Below are 19,696 nucleotides of genomic sequence, written 5' to 3'. Positions count from 1 at the left end.
GATTTATGTTCTGGGGGGTTTAGTTGGAACGCTGCCCAAACATAGCTTGTTCGCCTTCTTCTTTGCCCGGAGAAGAGGTAATCAAACTGCTAAACAGTTGATGGATACTGTTTAGACAGTTTAACGCAGCCAAGAATCCGGAATTGTTAAAAACAACTACCCCCTCAGGCCCCGCTCAACCGGAAGCTCCGTCTCTCCTTTCTTTTCAAAGGGGAAAAAGTGTGCATTTGTATTACATACAGGTGGGAGAAGGGTGGGAGGAAAGGGACGGGACAAGAAAAAGAGAGGAAAAAATGTATAGGTTCACGCTAGCACCATGCTAGCAGAAATCGGTACAATATCCAAGGTGAAAATCACTATCATTCTCTTATTATCAAACATAACCAGTAAAGTAAGGCAAGGTAAAGGTAAAAGTAAAATGCATTTTGCAGCTTGATGTCTATGAGAGAATTTTATTTATATCACTTTGGCAAGGGTGAGTGAAGTCCTTGTAGATCATGGGTGTCAAACTCACTGCATCATGTGTTGTTGTCATGTGACATTTCACAATGTTTTTACCCTTCACGGAGCTGGGATGGGCGTGTCCTGCAGATGACACATGTGGCCCGCAGGCTGCAAGTTTCACACCCCGACTGTAGATAGTGTGAGCTTGTTGATTGCTTTTATTATGTTCACTTCTTCTCATCTTTGCCATTTTTTTAATGTTTTTTTCTTTTTTCCCCAATTTTTTTTTCTTATGAGTTACACACTCACTAAGAGTTATGCAGCATACCAATCTAATAAATTAAATAAAATCAAATTAAATTAGAGGGTAATCTAACACTATTCTACAATTTAAATAGCAAAATGTGGTAATAGAGAATAGGATTAAAAATGTCCTCCTTAAGCAGATGCACAATATATAATGTAAGAGGGGCAGCAACCTAAGCGACACATCAAGGATTCTAGAATAATTTCTATTACCATCATACTATCTCAAAGGGCACCTCTAAAATTTGACAGTGCAACTACTAAATTTCAGCTTAGAGGTGTTTTTGTATTTAAAAAAGATTCAACACATGTATATTAATCCTACTGCCATATCTAGAAATTCACTACTCCTGTCTCATATTATACTTGGACTTAACTGCTATAGTAATTTTAACTAAATGAGCCAGCATTGGAATCTATTAGCTCAGGGGTGTCAGCTGCTTTCAGTGCTGCTCAGTTTTCCACTACACCCCCATCAGGCTGATCTGGGGATTACCTTCCACCTTCTCCACCACGCCATGAATGGGATGGACCATCCTCCAAGCCCCACCCCTGTCAAAGTAAATCCCTTGCACTGTGCTGCAATGGGCAAAAAGTGCAGCTTTTCCCCTGAAGGAGGAAGAGCAGGAAGAAGAGAAAAAGCAGATGAGTGAGAAGTGCCCCATCAGCCAGGCAGTGAAGCGCGCATACACACACACACACACACAGGATTGTATTGCTCTCTTGCTCTCTCTCTTTCTCTCTGTCTCACTGTGGTGGCAATGGCAGCCCATCAGTGCCTGGCTGGCAGAGTACTTATCACTTGGCCTCTTTCCCTCTTTCTTCTCTCCACTCTTCCAGACAAAACCTGTGCAAAACCTGTGTCCCAGCCAGAACCCTGTGTGGCAGTTGGCTCACTTTTATCTTTTTGCAGCCACAAAGAAGCAAGAGACTGAGTGACGCACATAGGGTCCTGGATGGGGCTGCTGGAGCCGCTGCAAGGCCAGGCAGATGTTGATGGTCTGGCTGCGGGACACTCAGCTAAGCTGGTGGAGGGCATAGCCTGCCTTGCTTCGCCCTCCAACCCTCACCTCACTTTGTGAGCGCCACACCAGTGCATTGCTCAGCCTCCTGCTCTGTTACGAGCAAAAGAGGAACTGGCAAAGAACGAAGCAAGTGCGGGGGGTGTAAAACAAAGCAAGGCAGGGTGTATAGAGTTTCCTGCCTAAGCAGTGGGTTGGACTAAAAGACTTCCAAGGTCCCTTCTAACTCTGTTATTCTATTGTATTCTAAATTGGAATATCCTACATTTTAAGTAATGACTTTTATGTCTGCAGAAGGCAGAACTTTGGATATGAGAGTTCAACTCTGGAGGGGGGGGGGGGAATAAGGCCCACAGAAACAGGCAGTTCAGCCAGCTGGTGGTATGGTATATGGTTATGAAACATATTCAGCATGAATATTGGAGACTCAGCCTTTCAATCTGGACAGAGGTAATTATAACTATTTTATATTTTAAATGCCTGCACACCCATGTAGTTTATAGCTTCCATGTCCCTCATGAAGAAATTATCAGAAATTTCTACATGAAAAGCTCTATAAATCCTGAGAATGAACAATTGACATCCTAACATCATCCTTCAGTGTCACATGTCCTTCAGATGCATGAAACAACAACGCTCATCACCATCAATCAATTAGCGGATATGTTCAAGCTTTGATAATTGAGGAGTCTTACCTGCAATAGGTATGACCACAGTTTGTTGACGCTGGCTCTTTCATCACCTCCAGACTGAAAGAAAGATATAAAACATCAAAGCTATGCATGTCAAACAAAGTATCTTCAACATATTGTAATTCTAAGAATGCTAGTAAAGTAGCCATTCTAGCATATTATAGTAATTACACATACTCTAATCTTGCAGTATAATAGATTTATTCTGACATAAGCCTTTGTAAACTAAAACTAATTTTTAAGATATGAAAATTGTGCTTCAGTGGTCTATAAACCCGGCATACCACCTTGTAGAGAAGAGGTTTTTATATTGTGGTGCTTTTGTTAGCTAACCATCTAATCAAATTAGCTATGCAGAGAGGAAAGGCAAAAGAAACAATAGGGTGGTATGAAGCATAATGCCTGATACAACATGAAGTACTTGCTACCATGACAACAAATAATTAGCAAGAATATCAGTGTTAAAAAAAACCAGCTGTTTGGGCAAAATTGGAGTGACTTCTCCATATTCATACATCACTTAGTTGAAATTTCTCATTTAGGTAAGTTTTTGACAAAAACAATTATAGAGTTCCAAAATATCTCTAAATAGAATAAACAAGCTTTAAAATAGCATGAATAGCTCTGTGTAAATAAACACAAAATAATGTTTATTAGATTATACATGTATGTGATTGTGAACTGACACTGATTAAGCAAGTACGGAATCTTGGAATTGTGATAAATATCTCAATAAAAATTCAACCTGATGTGTTGAAAACAGCTGAAAAAAGAAGGAAAATTCCGTGCTACGAATAATTGGAAAAGGAATAAAAAATAAACCTGCCAATGTAGCAATCCTGCATGAATATATGACGGATCTCTTATTTGAATATGATCAGAGGTGGGCTTCAGCTGATTTGGACTGGTTTACGTAAACCAGTTGTTAAGATTTTGTGCAGTTTGGAGAACTGGCTAATCACACCACTGGCTGTTGCATCAGTGATTAGAGTCACCCCGTGCCCAGCTACTCTTTGGCTCCTTCACTAACTCAGACCACACGGCCCAGCTGATCTCCACGCCTCGCCCACTTGCCTGCTTTTGCCGTAGCCTACCATGTGGCCCAACTGATCTCCACACCCTGCCTGCTCTGCTCACCGTGGCTGTCCACAAAGGTAAGGCGGTCGGGTAAAGGGCTACCTCGGGGTGGACTTGGCGAGGCTCAGTCACTTTTTGGGCCTGGCTCTCACCATCCTTCTGCCTGCATGCCACCCACTCGCCCTTCGCCTCCAGGACACACCAGTCCCTGGCTAAGGCCTTTCCCAGGACCTCCACCAGCATGCTGCTGGCTCACCCTTCGCCTCAGAGGACGCACCAGGTCCTGCCTTTCTAAAGGAACATCTCCCCCACACTCCCCCGCTTGTTCCCACAAGTTTCTACCGCGGTCCCACTCTTTCCCGCATCGGCTTGCTTACATCTGCCCTGTTTAACCTCCTTCAGAGGCCCCTTACTCACTCTCTTCACTTCTTCCCCCAAGACTGCTTTCTTCGTTCCACAACCTTACCTTCCTCCCAGGGTTGGTGGCAGAGGTAGACTCCTACTTGTATTCTCCTCAGCTACTGGGTCTTGCCTGCTTGGGGAGGGTGGGGGTCGGGGACTAGGGAGCACGAGGCTACACCGCCCGCATTGCCCCTCTCCCAGCCGCCTCTCCCTTGCCTACTGGCATGCTTCAGTGTAGCATGGGCTGCTATTGTGAGAATGGTGAGAGCGCCATGGGTTGGAAGGTAAGTTTGACAGCAGGGAAGGAAGATCAGCTCAAGATTTGCTACGCTTATCCAAAGGGCACCTGGGTGGAGGGGGGACACACAGCAAGGTGAGACTGCCTTTCGGGCCCAGCTTCTGCGGGGTCTTCCAGGTGGAAGGCCTGAGAGAAAAAGAGTAGCCTGCTCACACATCCACTGGCTGGGCTGTCCTGGAAGCCGATATACAGTTATAATTTCTCATAGCATTTTGAATTCTGTCTCAATTAGAATATCAGTAACTTTAGAGAAGAGTAGAAATTTTATTTCTCTAATTATGTTGAATTAATGAAAACTTAAAAGTGGCTGGTAGTAAATCAATAACAATGTGTGTCAGCCTCTGTTTTGCTGTTTGCTTTTCGGCTGCCATTGAAACGGGGAGGGAGGGCATAGTATTTGAGTGAGGGGAAATGATCTGTACAGGAGGACTGTTAATTGGGAGTTGTTCTCACCATTTGTTTGCACATGTGGAAGGAGGGGAGTTTCCCGCCAAGGCCAACTGTCCAGCATTCCAACCTGATGATGATGTTTGAAGATGTTTCCCACCTGACAGTTGTGGTGATATATGATTGGACTATGGTCTGGGGTACCAAGGGGAGGGGAATGAGTCATGTATTGATATCTATTGCTTTCGCGCTCTTTTGCTCAGATCCAGCTTTGCTTTGCTTCTCATCATTTATAATCAGTAAAAGTACACTTAATTCTGAAACATGGAGTTGACTGGTTTCTTTCTTGGTTATTAAGTGAAGGAGCCATGACATTAAGCTGGATCTCACTTCGCACCCATCCCGGAGCAAAACCTTCCGAGGGGGGTGCACCCAACGCTGAAAAATGTCCCTCCATGGCAGTGATCAAGAGGAAGACATGGGGAAGAAGGCGGGGTTTAGCAGTAAGAAGACGGATTTTCAGGCTATTCCTGAAATTCCCCTATTCTGAAGCACTTGGACGGTTCCTTTTTGGACCCAAGCTGTCCCGGAGACAGTGAAAGGTAGGAGGAGATCCAGTGGCCCCAGAGACGTTCACAAAGTCTCTGGGGGGCTTGGAATTTAACCTCCTTTGCCAGTGACTTCCGGATTAGCCATAAGGCTAACTGAAACTGCAGATAGCTCCAAAGAATGGCGTAAGTGTTTCCAGCTGGTAAGGTGATTTTATTACTCAGAGAAAGACAGTCCGCCTAAAAATTCAAGCTAATTTAAATTAAAGAACAGAAGAATCTAACAGCGATTTCGATCTCTTTATTGGTTGATGGACAGTGGTTACCCTATTTTTTAAATGTCTTAAATGCTATTTACATGGACAAAGGATAGATTACTCCAACATCTCCTCTGATCCTCTGCAAGTGGGCTGTAAACCAGTTCACTATAATTTGGCTCCTTACAACTTGACACTTTTATTGCTTGGCTGGATTGGTCTAAGATCAGATAAGATTGTACAGTTCCCAGCTTGTTTTTACTTGCAAATACCTCAGAGTTCCTAAAGAAAAAATACTAACTGCGTACAAATATGGCGTCTATTCAAGCCTCTATTCAAATGATTTCTTCGGCACTACAAAGATTATCTGCCACACGTGATAGAATTGAGAGGAAACTGGATTATCTGCTGTTTCTAGCAACAAAATATGAGAGAAAAAATGAGAACATTGAACATTTGAATGTTCTTCAAACACAAACTAACGATGTCAAAGATAAAAAATTTCAATTTGCTGATATTCGGGGCAACTGGTTTACCTCTGAGGGAGAAAAAGATGGAATGTCTGAAGGGGGAGCAGCCACACAGAAGATTTACTTCGAAAGACAGGGCGCAGGAGGAGTGAGAAGCATTAAAGAATTTATACTTTATGAAATACCATCTGCAAAACTTTTGATACCACCACTGAGAATTAAAGACAAGCTGATAAAGGAAATAAAGGGAGGACGGCAGGATTATATGAGAGGCACCATAAGCAAAAAGGTGCAAAGATTTTTTTGTATGGACTTGCTCATAAAGATGTTTGGAGAATTCGACCCACGAATGGCAACAGGATTAAGGAGGTTCTGTTACTGGAGAGACACAGGCTGATAGATGGAAGAGTACAATTTAAAACTAGCTAAACCTAGTTAAATTCATTTGTAATAGATATAGCTGAATTATAATTGATAATGATAGTAATGTATATAATGTTGAATTGCTATGATAAATAATAATTGGATATGAGAAGGGAAGGTTAGAAATATCCTTGGACTATATATAAAGGTTATTAATCACAATAATTATTACTATAAAAAAATAAAATAAAACTATATACAGTTAAATCTTAACTAATATGGGGAAAATGCTATGATATACGATATAATTAAATAAAGAAAGGAGAATGATAATAAATTATATACATGGAGGATGGAATTTTTGGTATTAAATATTATGGATGTTTAGCTAAAACAGGATATGAGGATTTGATAATGGAGGATTTTATAAACAAGTAAATGAAATGCTAGCATGTGGTTATGGATTAAATCTTTGGTATAGTTAAAGATGAAGGATGTTTAAACAACTGTAGTCAACTAAAAGTGGCGGTATGATGATGTTAATATGGCAAACATTTGAGTTATTTGAATTAATATGAATTAATGGAAGAGATGCACAAAAACTTGTTGTAACCAACTGATATACTTTTTTATAACATATACTTGTTGTGTGTGTGTTTTTTCTCTGTCTTGTTTTTTGTTCTTTTTTGTTTTGATTTTTCCCCCCACTGTTGTGGGCATGTGTTGTTTATGTAACAAAAACATTAAAAAAATATTATTTTTTTAAAAAAAGAGGAAGACATGGGAGTGGCTGCAGTTCCTTCGGTGACGGAAATGTTGGCCGACCTGCAAGTAGAGGAACAATCTGTTCGACACAGGTGGACTTGGGGAGTGGGACAAAAAGAGGAATCTGAAGAACCGTTAACTGGGATTACAGTGAGGAGACCCAGAAAACCAGCAGCTGACTGGCGAGGCCCTGAAGAGGAAAATATCATGATGTCCCAAGCCATGAAACTTCTCCAAGGAGCGTGAGAAAAGCGCTGGACTCGAGAGAGTGGTATGGACAGAGGACTTGAGGAGGAAACAGAGAGAAGGTATACTTTGCCTAGTTTGAGAGAGGCTGGGGGGGCCAAAGGGGGAATTGCACAAGATGACCCAGCGCCGACCCCAATCCCTGCGGCTAGAGACATTCCAAGAGCAGGGGGGGGGGGCTCACAGACGCTGAATGGCTAAAGTCTCTCCTTTAAGTGTGAAATACGGGGGAGACCCTAAAGAACTCGGGTTATTTCTAATTCAGATGTGGAATTATATGCAGATGTATGGCCAAGATCTGGGGTCTGATGAAGCTAAAGTGAGAATTGTATTAATGGCTTTGGAGAAAAAAGCAGAAGACTGGATGGTAGGGCTACATAATGACTCCCCTCTTTTAAGAGACTTTAACAGATTTATGGCAGCTTTGAGAAAGCGTTTTGATGACCTTGATGACCTTTTGATGATCACTGAGCGCAGAGCAAGAATTAAATTTACAACTCTTAGACAGGGGAAAAGATCAGTGGCTGAGTTCCGACCCCCCCCCCCGAAAATTGCAGTCCTGGTATGAGGCAAGGATGTTTTCAATGAGAAATCTTCTGATAAGTTGCCCTCTCACAGGCCCATGGATTGCAGCATTGATATTCTACCTGGAGTAAAACTCCCTAAGCCCCAAATTTATTCAATGACCCCTAGGGAAATGGACGAATTAAGAAAATTCATTGACAAAAATTTGCAAAGGGGATTCATTGTATGTGGTATGTATGTGATGGATGGTTGATGTTAGTACCCACTTTTATTAATTTTATTGTCATTGTATCCTGTAATTTTTTTAATTGACTTATGTGGGGACTGTATGAGTGAATGACTGTGTATGCATGAGAGGACTGGGAGAACAGCCGGGTGCCTCCTCCACTGAGTGCTATTGCAGAAGTGGTAGGGGGCTCAGGCCTACCTCCCGTCCTAGAATGATTGAGATAAATGGCCTGCCGGAGAGCGCGGAGGCTACGGGAGGGGAAATGGGGTCTACGGGTGCGGGAGTGGGTGGGAACATTACGGTCATGATGGGAAGGGGCAGGTACGACGGGAACTTCAGGGCTAGCCATTACCGGGGAAGGAGGGTCCGCTACATCACAGCGATCCCTCCTTCTGGCCCTGTTAGTTCCACTCCAGGACCAGATGGCGAGAGTGGTCAGGGCCCTGGTCTCAGGCTGTTGTTGCTAAATGCCAGGTCTGTGGTTCACAAGGCTCCCCTCGTCCGGGACCTAATATTAGACGAGGGGGGCAGACCTGGCATGTATTACTGAAACCTGGCTGGGCCCGGAGGGAGGAGTCCCCCTCACTGAAATGTGCCCAGAAGGGTTTCAGGTGCTTCATCAGCTGTGACCCCAGAGAAGGGGTGGGGGAGTGGCTGTCATCATCCGAGGGTCATTAGTTCCTCGTAGGATCCCTGCTCCGGAGCTTGTCGGGTGTGAGTCCTTGTTGGTGAAGTTGGATCTTGAGGGTCAAGTGGGCTTGTTGTTAATGTACCTTCCTCCCAACAACGTTGCAACAGCTCGCTCCTCGAGTCAGTAGCTGAGCTGGCAGTAGAGTTCCCCAGGCTTATGGTGCTGGGGGATTTCAACCTGCCTTCACTCGGTGAACACTCTGATGGGGCACAGGAGTTCATGGCTTCCATAACAGCCATGGACTTGACCCAAGTAATCCGGGGTCCGACTCACTCAGCGGGTCACACACTTGACCTCGTATTCCTCTCGGAGCAGTGGAGATGTGATCTAGATTTGAGGGGTATTAAGATCTTGCCCTTGTCATGATCTGATCACTTCCTACTGAGGCTTGACTTCCGGAAACCAATCCCCCACTGTAGGAAGGAGGAACCGATTAGGTGGTTCCGCCCCAGGCGCCTGATGGACCCTATGGGATTTCAGACGGTGCTTGGAGAAATACCTGACACTCTCGTCCACAGTCCGGTAGAGTCCTTAGTTGCTGCTTGGAATACAGCGGTGGCAGGGGCTCTAAACCAGATTGCGCCTTTGCGGCCTCTCCGAGGTAGCGGATCCTGGAGGGCTCCTTGGTTCACTGAGGAACTCCGTGAGATGAAGCGCCAAAAGAGATGCCTAGAGCGCTGCTGGAGGGCCAGTAACTCTGAATCAGACCGATCACTGATGAGAGCCTATAGCAGGACCTATCTCGTGGCAATACGGGCGGCGAAATGTGCGCATTTTGCTGCTCTTATTGCATCCGCTGAATCACGCCCAGCCGCCTTGTTTAGAATAACCCGCTCCCTCCTGAAAGGGAGGGATGCCGTCGACCCTTTACAGGGTAGAGCTGAGGAATGTGTTCAGTTTCTAACGGATAAAGTCGCTCGGATTCGGACAGTACTCCAATTGCACAGTACCAGCTGAGGTACCCAGGGAAGGTCTTGAGCGGATTTTATGGAGCGAGTTTCAACTTGTCACTCCTAAAGAAGCGGACAAGGCCATGGGAGCCGTGAGTGCCTCCACCTGTATACTGGACCCGTACCCCTCCTGGCTGGTCTCAACCATCAGGGAGGTGACACATGGCTGGATCCAGACAATAGTTAACACCTCTCTCCGGGAGGGATCCTTCCCGCTCCTCCTAATGGATGCGGTGGTGAGACCCCTCCTGAAGAAACCTTCTCTGGATCCAGCCATTTTGAGTAACTATCATCCAGTCTCCAACCTCCCCTTTGTAGGGAAGGTTGTTGAGAAAGTGGTGGCCTTTCAACTCCGGCGGTCCTTGGATGAAACCGATTATCTGGATTCCTTTCAGTCCGGTTTCAGGCCTGGTTACAGCATGGAAACTGCTTTGGTCGCGCTGATCGATGATCTCTGGCAAGCCAGGGATAGGGGTCACTCCTCTATCCTAGTGCTCCTTGATCTCTCAGCGGCCTTCGATACCATCGACCATGGTATCCTTCTGCAACAGTTGCGGGAGTGGGAGGCACCATTCTTCGGTGGTTCTCCTCCTACCTCTCGGACAGGTCGCAGTCGGTGTTGGTCGGAGGGGAGAGGTCGACCCCTAGGCCCCTCAATTATGAGGTGCCGCAGGGTTCGGTCCTGTCCCCCCTCCTATCTAACATCTACATGAAGCCGCTGGGTGAGATCATACGCCGGCACAGGATTAAATACCATCAATATGCGGACGATACACAATTGTATCTGTCCGCCCCGTGCCAACTCAGTGAAGCGATAGAAGTGATGTGCCAGTGCCTGGAGGCTGTCAGAGTCTGGATGGGAACGAACAAGCTTGCACTCAATCCTGACAAGACTGAGTGGCTATTGATGCTCTCTCCCAAGGATGGTCCAGCTATTCCTTCTCTTAGCCTGGGGGGGTGAAATTATACGCCCCTCAGGGAGGGCTCGCAATTTGGGAGTCCTCCTGGATCCACAGCTGACTTTAGAACATCACTTGTTGGCTGTGACCAGGGGGGGGGGGCTTTGCCCAGGTTCGCCTGGTGCACCAATTGCGACCCTATCTGGACCGGGAGGCCCTTCGGATAGTCACTCACGCCCTCATCACCTCAAGACTGGATTACTGTAACACGCTCTACATGGAGCTGCCCTTGAAGAGTGTTCGAAGACTCCAGTTAGTCCAGAATGCAGCCGCGAGAGCGATTGTGGGTGCACCTAGGTACACCCACGTTACACCTATCCTCCGCGAGTTGCACTGGCTTCCCATTGGTCTCCGGACACGCTTCAAAGTGCTAGTCACTACTTTTAAAGCCCTACATGGCATCGGACCTGGCTACCTGAGAGACCGCCTCCTGCCAATTACCTCCCACAGACCTATTAGATCGCACAGACTAGGCCTCCTCCGGATTCCATCGGCCGGTCAATGTCGGCTGGCGACCCCCCGGGGGAGGGCCTTCTCTGTAGCTGCTCCAGCCCTCTGGAACGATCTCCCCATTGAGATCCAGACCCTTACTACCCTTCCGGCCTTCCGTAAAGCGACCAAGACCTGGCTGTTCCGGCAGCCCTGGGGCTGTTGAATTATCCAACCCCATTCTAAGTTATGAATGTTGTTGCAATTTTGAACTGTTTTATTTTTTATATCCCCCTCCCTTTTTATTGTAAGCCGCCCTGAGTCTTCCGAGAGTGGGTGGCATACAAAACTAATAAATAACAACAACAACAACAACAACCACCACCACCACCACCACCACCTGCTAGGCCCACCACCACCACCACCACCACCACCTGCTAGGCCCAAGTGGCTGCTCCAGAGAAATCTTGTTCAGAGAAAAGAAAGATGGCTCCTTTTGTCTGTGTGTGAATTTTAAAAACCTTAACGGAATTTGTGCCCAAAATGTCTACCCTTTACCACTGATGAAGGTCATGCTCGCCCAATTGGGGAAGGGAAAGATTTTCACAAAGTTAGATCTGCTAGAGGCCTACTATTGAGTCAGAATTAAGGAAGGGGATGAGTGGAAAACTATGTTTAATTGCCCTCTTGGCTGTTTCCAATTTTGAGTTATGCCGTTTGGACTGCAGGGGGCGCCAGCTGTTTTCATGCAATTAATTAATGAGGTTTTACATGACCACCTTTACAAAGGCGTGATGGTCTATTTGGATGATATCCTTATTTACAAGGAAACACGTGAAGAACACGTGAAACTGGTTCACGCTGTGCTCAAGAAACTTCGCGCAGAACTGTATGCTAAATTGTCCAAATGCGAATTTCATCAGGAAAAGGTGGACTACCTGGGGTATTGCATCTCCCACAAGGGGATAGAAATGGACCCAGCAAAAGTAAAAGCGGTCACCGAATGGGCAGCCCCCCGCACACGTAAACAGTTACAAAGCTTCTTAGGTTTTCCCAATTTCTATCGTCAATTTATTCCTTCTTTTGCCAAGATTGCCCTGCCAATTACTGGACTATGGAATGTCAGGCTGCCTTCAAGAAATTAAAATGTCTGTTTGCAGCTGAACCAGTCCTCAAACACCCGGACATGGGTGCATCTTTTGTGGTTCAAGCGGATGCTAGTGATATTGCAGTGGAGGCGGTACTACTTCAGGCGAATACACAAGGGAAGTTACAAACCTGCGCTTATACCTCTCGTAAGCTTACAGAAAGAGAGGCGATGGGCTATTTGGGAAAAAGAAGCTTTTGCTGTCCAGTAGGCTTTAATGACCTGGCGTCATTTTTGGGAAGGGACAAAACACCCTTTTGAGGTATGGACTGATCACAAAAACTTGGAAGCGTTGAAAAACCCCCAGGAAACTATCTCCTAAACAAATGCGATGGGCACAACAATAGATTTAATTTCACTTTGAAATATATCCCAGGAGGAAAGAACTTTATGGCTGATGCTTTGTCCAGACTTCCTCAATATAACACTTCAAAGCTGAGTGTTGTCCAACCTGTCATGCCAAGGAGAAGCCTGGCCATTCCTGTTGTCACCAGAAGCCAGGCCAATTCCAATTTGAAAGTCATACATGACCTCGTTACAAAGCTCAAAGGAGCTCTTGCAGATGATGACTGGTTCTGCCAACATACGGATGAATTCACCATGAAGGATGGCCTAGCTTGGATTGGGGCTAAATTGTACATTCCCGCAACCATTAGAGCCATGGTCCTTCAGCGTGCTCATGACTCTCACATAGCCGGTCACTTTGGTTTTCTGAAAATCCTACATCTCGTCAAGAGGCAATTTTGGTGGCCCTCATTGAAAAAAGACATTGAATCTTATGTGGCTAGTTGCCCCACTTGTGCTGCGGCAAAGCATCCACCAGGGAAGCCTCAAGGGTTGCTCCAGGTGGTAGCCCGCCCTGAGGCACCGTGGAAGGAGATCTCCATGGATTTCATTGTTAAATTGCTAGAAAGTCAAGGAAGTACAGTCATTTGGGTTGTTACTGACTTGTTCTCCAAACAAGTTCATTTTGTTCCTTGTTCCAAGATCCCGTCCGCTAAATCCCTGGCTAAATTGTTTATTGCGCATATTTATCGTCTGCATGGGGTGCCAGATCGTATCATCTCAGATAGAGGAGTCCAATTCACCTCGTTTTGGAAGGAGTTTCTGAAGTTAATTGGCTCTGCCCAGGGCTTAAGTTCCACCCACCATCCTCAAACTAACAGTGCCTGTGAGAGGACTAATTCTGTACTGGAACAATATCTCTGTTGTTTCATCAATTACCAGCAAGATAATTGGGTGGAGTTGTTGCCTCATGCTGAGGTAGCATATAACAACTCGGTTCACAGCAGCACGGGATTTACGCCCTTCAGGGTGGTGTACGGACATTTTGTGCCTATCCCCGAGATTCCTCGCGGAAAACCGCAGTTAGTATCCCTTTTCGAGTGGAGTGATCGCCTCCGGGAGATGTGGCTTTTGGCTTTTGCTGCGCATCAGGCACACAAGAAACAGGCAGATAAGAAGAGGGCAAAGCCAAAGGAATATAAAGTTGGTGATTGTGTATATTTATCCACCAAATTTCTTCAGACCTCTCAAAAGTCTAAGAAATTGGGCCCCAAGTATGTTGGCCCATTCCCAATTATAAAAGTCATCAACCCTGTCTCTGTACGTCTCAAACTGCCTAAATATCTTAACCGTGTCTACCCTGTGTTTCATGTTAACCTCCTAAAGCCGGAACGCACTTCTCCATTGCGGACTCCCTTATCGGCTCCACCTGCCCCACTCCTGGTTGAGGGTGAGCAACATTTTGAAATTAAAGAAATTTTGGACTCTCGAAAATGTAGAAATCGTGTTCAGTATCTTGTGACATGGAAGCATTTTCCTCCCTCTCATGCTGAATGGGTCGATAAGTCCCATGTATGGGCCCCTCGACTTCTTCGTAAATTCTACTCTGCCTACCCGGACAAGACTTGACCTCCATTGATTTCTTTTTTCTTTCCCTTTCCCTTTTTCTTCTATGTTATGTTGTTCATTTGTTTGTCTGTGTTTTTTCGTTTCTGCAGGCGTGATCATCCCTTTTCTGGAGGAGGGCCGGATGTCAGCCTCTGTTTTGATGCTTGCTTTTCGGCTGCCATTAAAATGAGGAGGGAGGGAGGGCGTGGTATTTGGATGGGGGGAAATGATCTGCACAGGAGGACTGTTAATTGGGAGTTGTTCTCACCATTCGTTTGTGCATGTGGAAGGAGGGGAGTTTCCCGCCAAGGCCAACTGTCCAGCATTCTAACCTGATGATGATGTTTGAAGATGTTTCCTACCTGATAGTTGTGGTGATATATGATTGGACTATGGACTGGGGTACCAAGGGGAGGGGAATGAGTCATGTATTGATATCTATTGCTTTCGCACTCTTTTGCTCAGATCCAGCTTTGCTTCGCTTCTCATCATTTATAATCAGTAAAAGTACACTTAATTCTGAAACATGGAGTTGAGTGATTTCTTTCTTGGTTATTAAGTGAAGGAGCCGTGACAATGTGATTGTAACATTTCAGCCATTAAATGTCTCCTAAGGACAGAAGCCTAGGTTTTTCATTATTGTCCCTTTAGCAACCAAATGAAAATTTGTTACTTTTTCCCAGTAACTACTGATACTGATTGGTTTTATATATTTTATGAGGTGTTAGCTATATTTATCATAGTTGTTTTAGTAGTGTTCATTTTATAATCATTACATGCATATATATTTATGATTTTAGTTTAAGCTACATTGTGAACATCCAAAACGTCTCAAATACAAAAGAATAAAGTTAATGGAAGTAAAAAGAACAATTTAACAAAAGAGACAGAATATTGAACATATTGCATATCAAAATAGCTTTTTCCTCAAAGAAATTCTACAAAAAAACCCTAGCTGAAAAATATGGCTGCAGAGCTCCATCTAAAGGCTGCTACTTTGTAATTACAAAAAATGAAGCTTCAAAGTACCCTTGATGTTACATTGCAAAAATAATTGCATTAAGTTAGTCTGTAAAAAGTAAGATATACCACGTATTAATAGAATAATATTTTAATATCATGTGTGATTGCTTAACTTGGAATAATTCACACCAAGGTTTTATATCAACAGGAAATATTAAACATTTGTATTATACAGGTAGTCCTTGTTTAGAGATCACAATTATGTAGTCAGTAATTGGAAATTCAGTGACCCTGATAAAATTTATGATTTTGCTTCAGCTTTCTTCCATCCACCCATTACCCACTGCTCTGGTAATTAGCAAGTAGGAAATTAACATTTGTCTTTACAATTAGTAGAGAAGAAGGCATTACAAAGGAGTAAGCAGGAATACAATCAAAAAGAATATGCTATTATCAGCTGTTTGTCTAATGCGCCCATCGTTCCTAACTTCTTATCACTTTGGTGGCAAACAACTGCTGAAATTTTAAAAGCTATTAAACTCATGTCACTTACAAGAAGCAGCTGCAAACAGTATAATTAGGTCATAGAACTGGCTTATTAACTTGTAGTTACCATCTTTTGGGGAAGCATTGAACTGGGGAGAAAAGCAGTTCAGGAAGTAGGCCAAGCATAGGACAATGTGAACAAATGACTGTGAAAGAGATGTTGCAAGTCTTAAATCTAAGCGTTGTTCCAAAGTTATTTTTTCACCACTGTCATAACTTTGAACAGTCACTACCCAAGACCAGTCACTAAGTAAGATCTACCTGTATTGTTAAAAATTATGTGAAATAGTTTAGAAATTTCCATTATTTATATGATGCAGATTATCCAAATGGTTATTATTCATATTATATATCTAGCTACCAGAATAACTATTTTGTATGCAAAATCACTTATCCCCCCCCTCCCCCGAAAAATGAAACTCTATGTAGTACTCCAAGAAACTTTAGTGATGGCAGGAAATATAACTAATTGTACTGTTTCTCTTTGATTATGGTGCCAAGTCTCAGAAATCAATAATTTTTTTTAAAAAATCAGGTCTTAGTCACATTTTCCTCCCAGCAGTAAAGACCTGAAATAACTCTTTCTCACATTCCCATCTTATATATGTAGTGAAGATGTATTCTTTTCTTAAGTCCTGAAACTTTCTAAACATATTATAATATAGATAGACAAACACGGGCACTGTGAAAATAAGACTATATAATTTATATTTCTGGAACAGCCTTCCTTGTGTTGTTTATCTGATATCCAGATGTATCAGATCAGAGTTTGTTAGATATTATACATTTTTAATAAAATCTTGATATTCAAACTGTGTTTTTTTTTCATACCAGATTGGACACTCCAAATGTTTCTGCAAAGCTAGCAGCAGTCCATGAACGTCACCAATACTTGGAACAGGCAAATCCATAGCTAATTATATACCTTGAAAACAGAAAAAAATAATTTTGTGTAGTATTTTGAAATATAGTACAGGTACTTCTCCTTTAGCAACTGCAGTTAAGACTGGCATCTCTAATATTAAGTGAATATTAGGTGAAACAAATGCTAAATGGAAAATCACATGACCACAACTCTTGTTTTGCCCATGAGCCTCAATTTCAATCCTTTGGCTCCTTTTGCTTGCCTCCTAACAGTCCTGTTCTTTGGAACACCCATACTGACACTGGGATAAATAGCAATAAAGGAACTAATATTTGTACTTCCATTCATAATTTTTAAAACTCAGAGGTTTATGGTTGTTTAATCAAAGTTAAAAGAAAAAAACTGTTATACTTGGTTTCTATTACTGGAAGCTTGCTGACAAAGATTGACTGGCTTACTTTACTTTACATAACAGAACTAACAGAACTATGGGTAGAAGAAAGATTACAGGTAGTCATTGATTAACAACCAGAACCAAGCCCTGCAGATTTCTTGCAAAGATGTTGAAGTGGTTTGCCATTGTCTGCTTCTTGGGTTGAGGATGTTACCTGATATCTTAGGCTTCATTATTATTGTTTTAAAAGATAGTATTAACAATTTTAACATAGTCTAGGCCTCTATTCTAACTTTAGAAAAGATGTACCTTCTTAGACAAGGCAATTTCTTTTGGTTTGCACAAACTTGTCTTTTTAACACTAAACAATAGAGAGATTATTCTTGAATATAAGTTTTAAGTAAGATACATATCCAATTAGGAAAGAATAATATAAGCCATAAATTTGGCTTATATTCACTTTTTTAATCTATGTTGAATCAATGTTTTCTATTATCAAATTTCACATGTAATCAATGTTATAATTTAACAATTTACTTTTTACTGTATGACATACGAGTGTACAATTTGTTTTGGATCAATAAAAAGAAATTGAACTCTTGATTATTTTTTCTTTGCCTGAATTACTTCTGATTTACATTTTTGGGCAAAGAAGCCCCTTTGCAAAGATAGTGTCTCTCTCAAGTTCAGGGGTCAACTTCTTAGCAGCTCCTTGACAGAGTTGGCATGCCAGAGTTTCAAGGCCACAAGCAAAAGTGAATGGTCTAAGATCATCCAGCAGGCTTTTTATTTTTTTATTTATATGCTTCCTTTATTATGTTATAAATGACTCAAAGTGTCAAATAATTCAGATTGTCAGTGAAATCAGATAGACATAATGTTGGTAAGTATTTTGGCTCCTTCTATTTTTCCAACAAAAACTCTGTGAGGTTAGTTGGGCTGAAAGTGGCTGGTCCAAAGTCACCCAGGCAAATTTTGATAAAGAAATAAACTTTAAGAATATCCTTGATTTATTGCCCAAGTATTTTTCAGCATTACTTCTATCTAATTTCACAAACTATCCAAAATAATTTCATGAAATCGTTATAAGTAGGCGTTACTGGCTATTGTTCTTTTTCTATCCACCTCCATTTGTTTCATATTGTAGGTAAAGCCTTTTTTTATGGACAGGAAACAAATGCCCTATTTTAAGTACTAAACTTTAATCAAAGATTTCTCTGTCACACGTAGAGCTAATAGTTACTTTACTACATAAACTACTACTACACAACGCCCCTCCCCTTTCCCTGGTTATACAAGTATAGTAACAAAAACGGAAGAGTCTTAGCTTAGACTGTCGAAAGACAAGTTAGCTGCTGACAAAGACAATTTATCTCTCCTTTATTCCAGTCTTTTATCATATGAAGTGGATGCTTGTATCATCCTCCCCGAACTCCTTTAGTGATAATACTAATAAGCGCCTCTTGATTAAAATATCCGAGATTTAAAAAATAAATGCGCATCTAAACTCCAGACATAATCTGCCGTCACTGCCGAGTCACACTGCTACATAGGTATTGCTCACCTAAACGCTGGTTTCCTTCGCTTAAGTTTTGTACGACCTCCTATCTTTGCCGTCCATAAGAAGCGACTTCTATTCCTTTCGCCTTCTACTCTGCGGGGTTTTTTTTCGCGCCTTCCTCCCGTTGATATACGGGGGGCGGGGCAACCGCCTGCTAACCAATCACCTTGTAGATTTTGGATCCCATGACTGCAACATAACCAGCCCCATCAATTGGCAACTCCAGAAAAGCCAGGAAAAGAATGGCGTTGCAGTCCTCGATGCTCGAATATGAGGATCTCATCACTAATTTCTGACAACCGAACAATGTGGCATTATTCAAATGTAATGAAAGCGATGGAGGGTCAGTTTGGTATAGTGATTAAGGCAGAGGTCTTCAAACTTGGCAACTTTAAGACTCGTGAACGTCAATTCCCAGAATTCTCGAGCCAACATAGTATAGCAGGCTGGAGAATTCTGGGAGTTGAAGCCCACAAATCTTAAAGTTGCCAAATTTGGGGCGCCCTGGATTAAGGTAACATATGCTAGAAACCGGAAGACTGAGTTCTAGGCACACTTTAGGCATGGAGCCAGTGACCTTGGCCAGTCACTTTCTCTCAGCCCAGGGAAGAAAGCAATGGCAAACCACCAAACTGGCTCTCGTTATAGCTTTAGGTTTTTTAAAAAAATCTAAACTGGTTTGTCTGTAAATTGCCTTGAGTCTCCCTCGATGCGGCAGCATATAAATTTGATACATAAATGATTCATAATCTCTGAAAGACATAATTTCTTCCCAATAAGAAAAACTTGGATTTTCAGACGCTGTTACCTATAAACTGGGTTAACAAAATCACAAATGAGGTGAAAGCACAGGGAAATCATCATAGCCATTAAAAAGCGAAAGTGGGTATTTTGGACATGTTATGCAACGCCCAGAAAAATAGGCATCTTCACTTACACTCCAGGGAAAGATGGGAGACAAAGGAGGTCCAGGCAGAAGGAAGACATCATAGCTTCAAGACCTAAGGGACTGGTTTGGGCAAAATTCAGCAGCATTTTTTCATGTGGCTGGTGACAAAAATAGGATTGCCAACATGATCGCCCACGTCTCATAGATATGGCAGAAGAAGAGGAGGAGGAGCATAGGAGGGAGGGAAGAAGAAGAATCCAACATGAATTCCGACGCTTTTTGTATTTGCCGCGATCTTTTTACTGCAGTCAAATGTTCGGTTTTTCATTGGCTGGTTGCAACACAGAAGGCACGTAAAGATGGCTTCTGCCACGCTCT

At 43.0% G+C, this 19,696-nt stretch overlaps 1 protein-coding gene across 4 annotated transcripts in view; it reads right to left on the bottom strand.

Moving 5' to 3' along the window:
- Nucleotides 1–19,667, bottom strand: part of BRCA1 (BRCA1 DNA repair associated) — an 87,903-nt gene extending 68,236 nt beyond the window's left edge. For 3 of the 4 annotated variants that reach the window (XM_087713263.1, XM_087713265.1, XM_087713266.1), the window contains exons 1-3: nucleotides 18,433–18,527; nucleotides 16,441–16,534; nucleotides 2,468–2,521 (exon numbers count right to left, since the gene is read on the bottom strand). In XM_087713263.1, coding sequence (XP_087569389.1) covers nucleotides 2,468–2,521; nucleotides 16,441–16,520 — 134 coding nt within the window. In that variant the 5' untranslated portion in view covers nucleotides 16,521–16,534; nucleotides 18,433–18,527. Of the gene's footprint in view, nucleotides 1–2,467; nucleotides 2,522–16,440; nucleotides 16,535–18,432; nucleotides 18,528–19,366 lie in introns of those variants that run through there. The other variant, XM_087713264.1, reaches the window with a different exon arrangement.
- Between the last annotated feature and the right edge of the window lie 29 nt (nucleotides 19,668–19,696).

The sequence above is a fragment of the Thamnophis sirtalis genome, unplaced genomic scaffold (genome assembly GCF_051295495.1).
Source record: "Thamnophis sirtalis isolate CommonGarterSnake01/CBP01778 unplaced genomic scaffold, rThaSir2_p1.2 scaffold_4, whole genome shotgun sequence".
NCBI lineage: Eukaryota > Metazoa > Chordata > Lepidosauria > Squamata > Natricidae > Thamnophis > Thamnophis sirtalis.
Note: the sequence above shows the minus strand (reverse complement) of the source record. Positions and strands in the feature narration are given on the sequence as shown.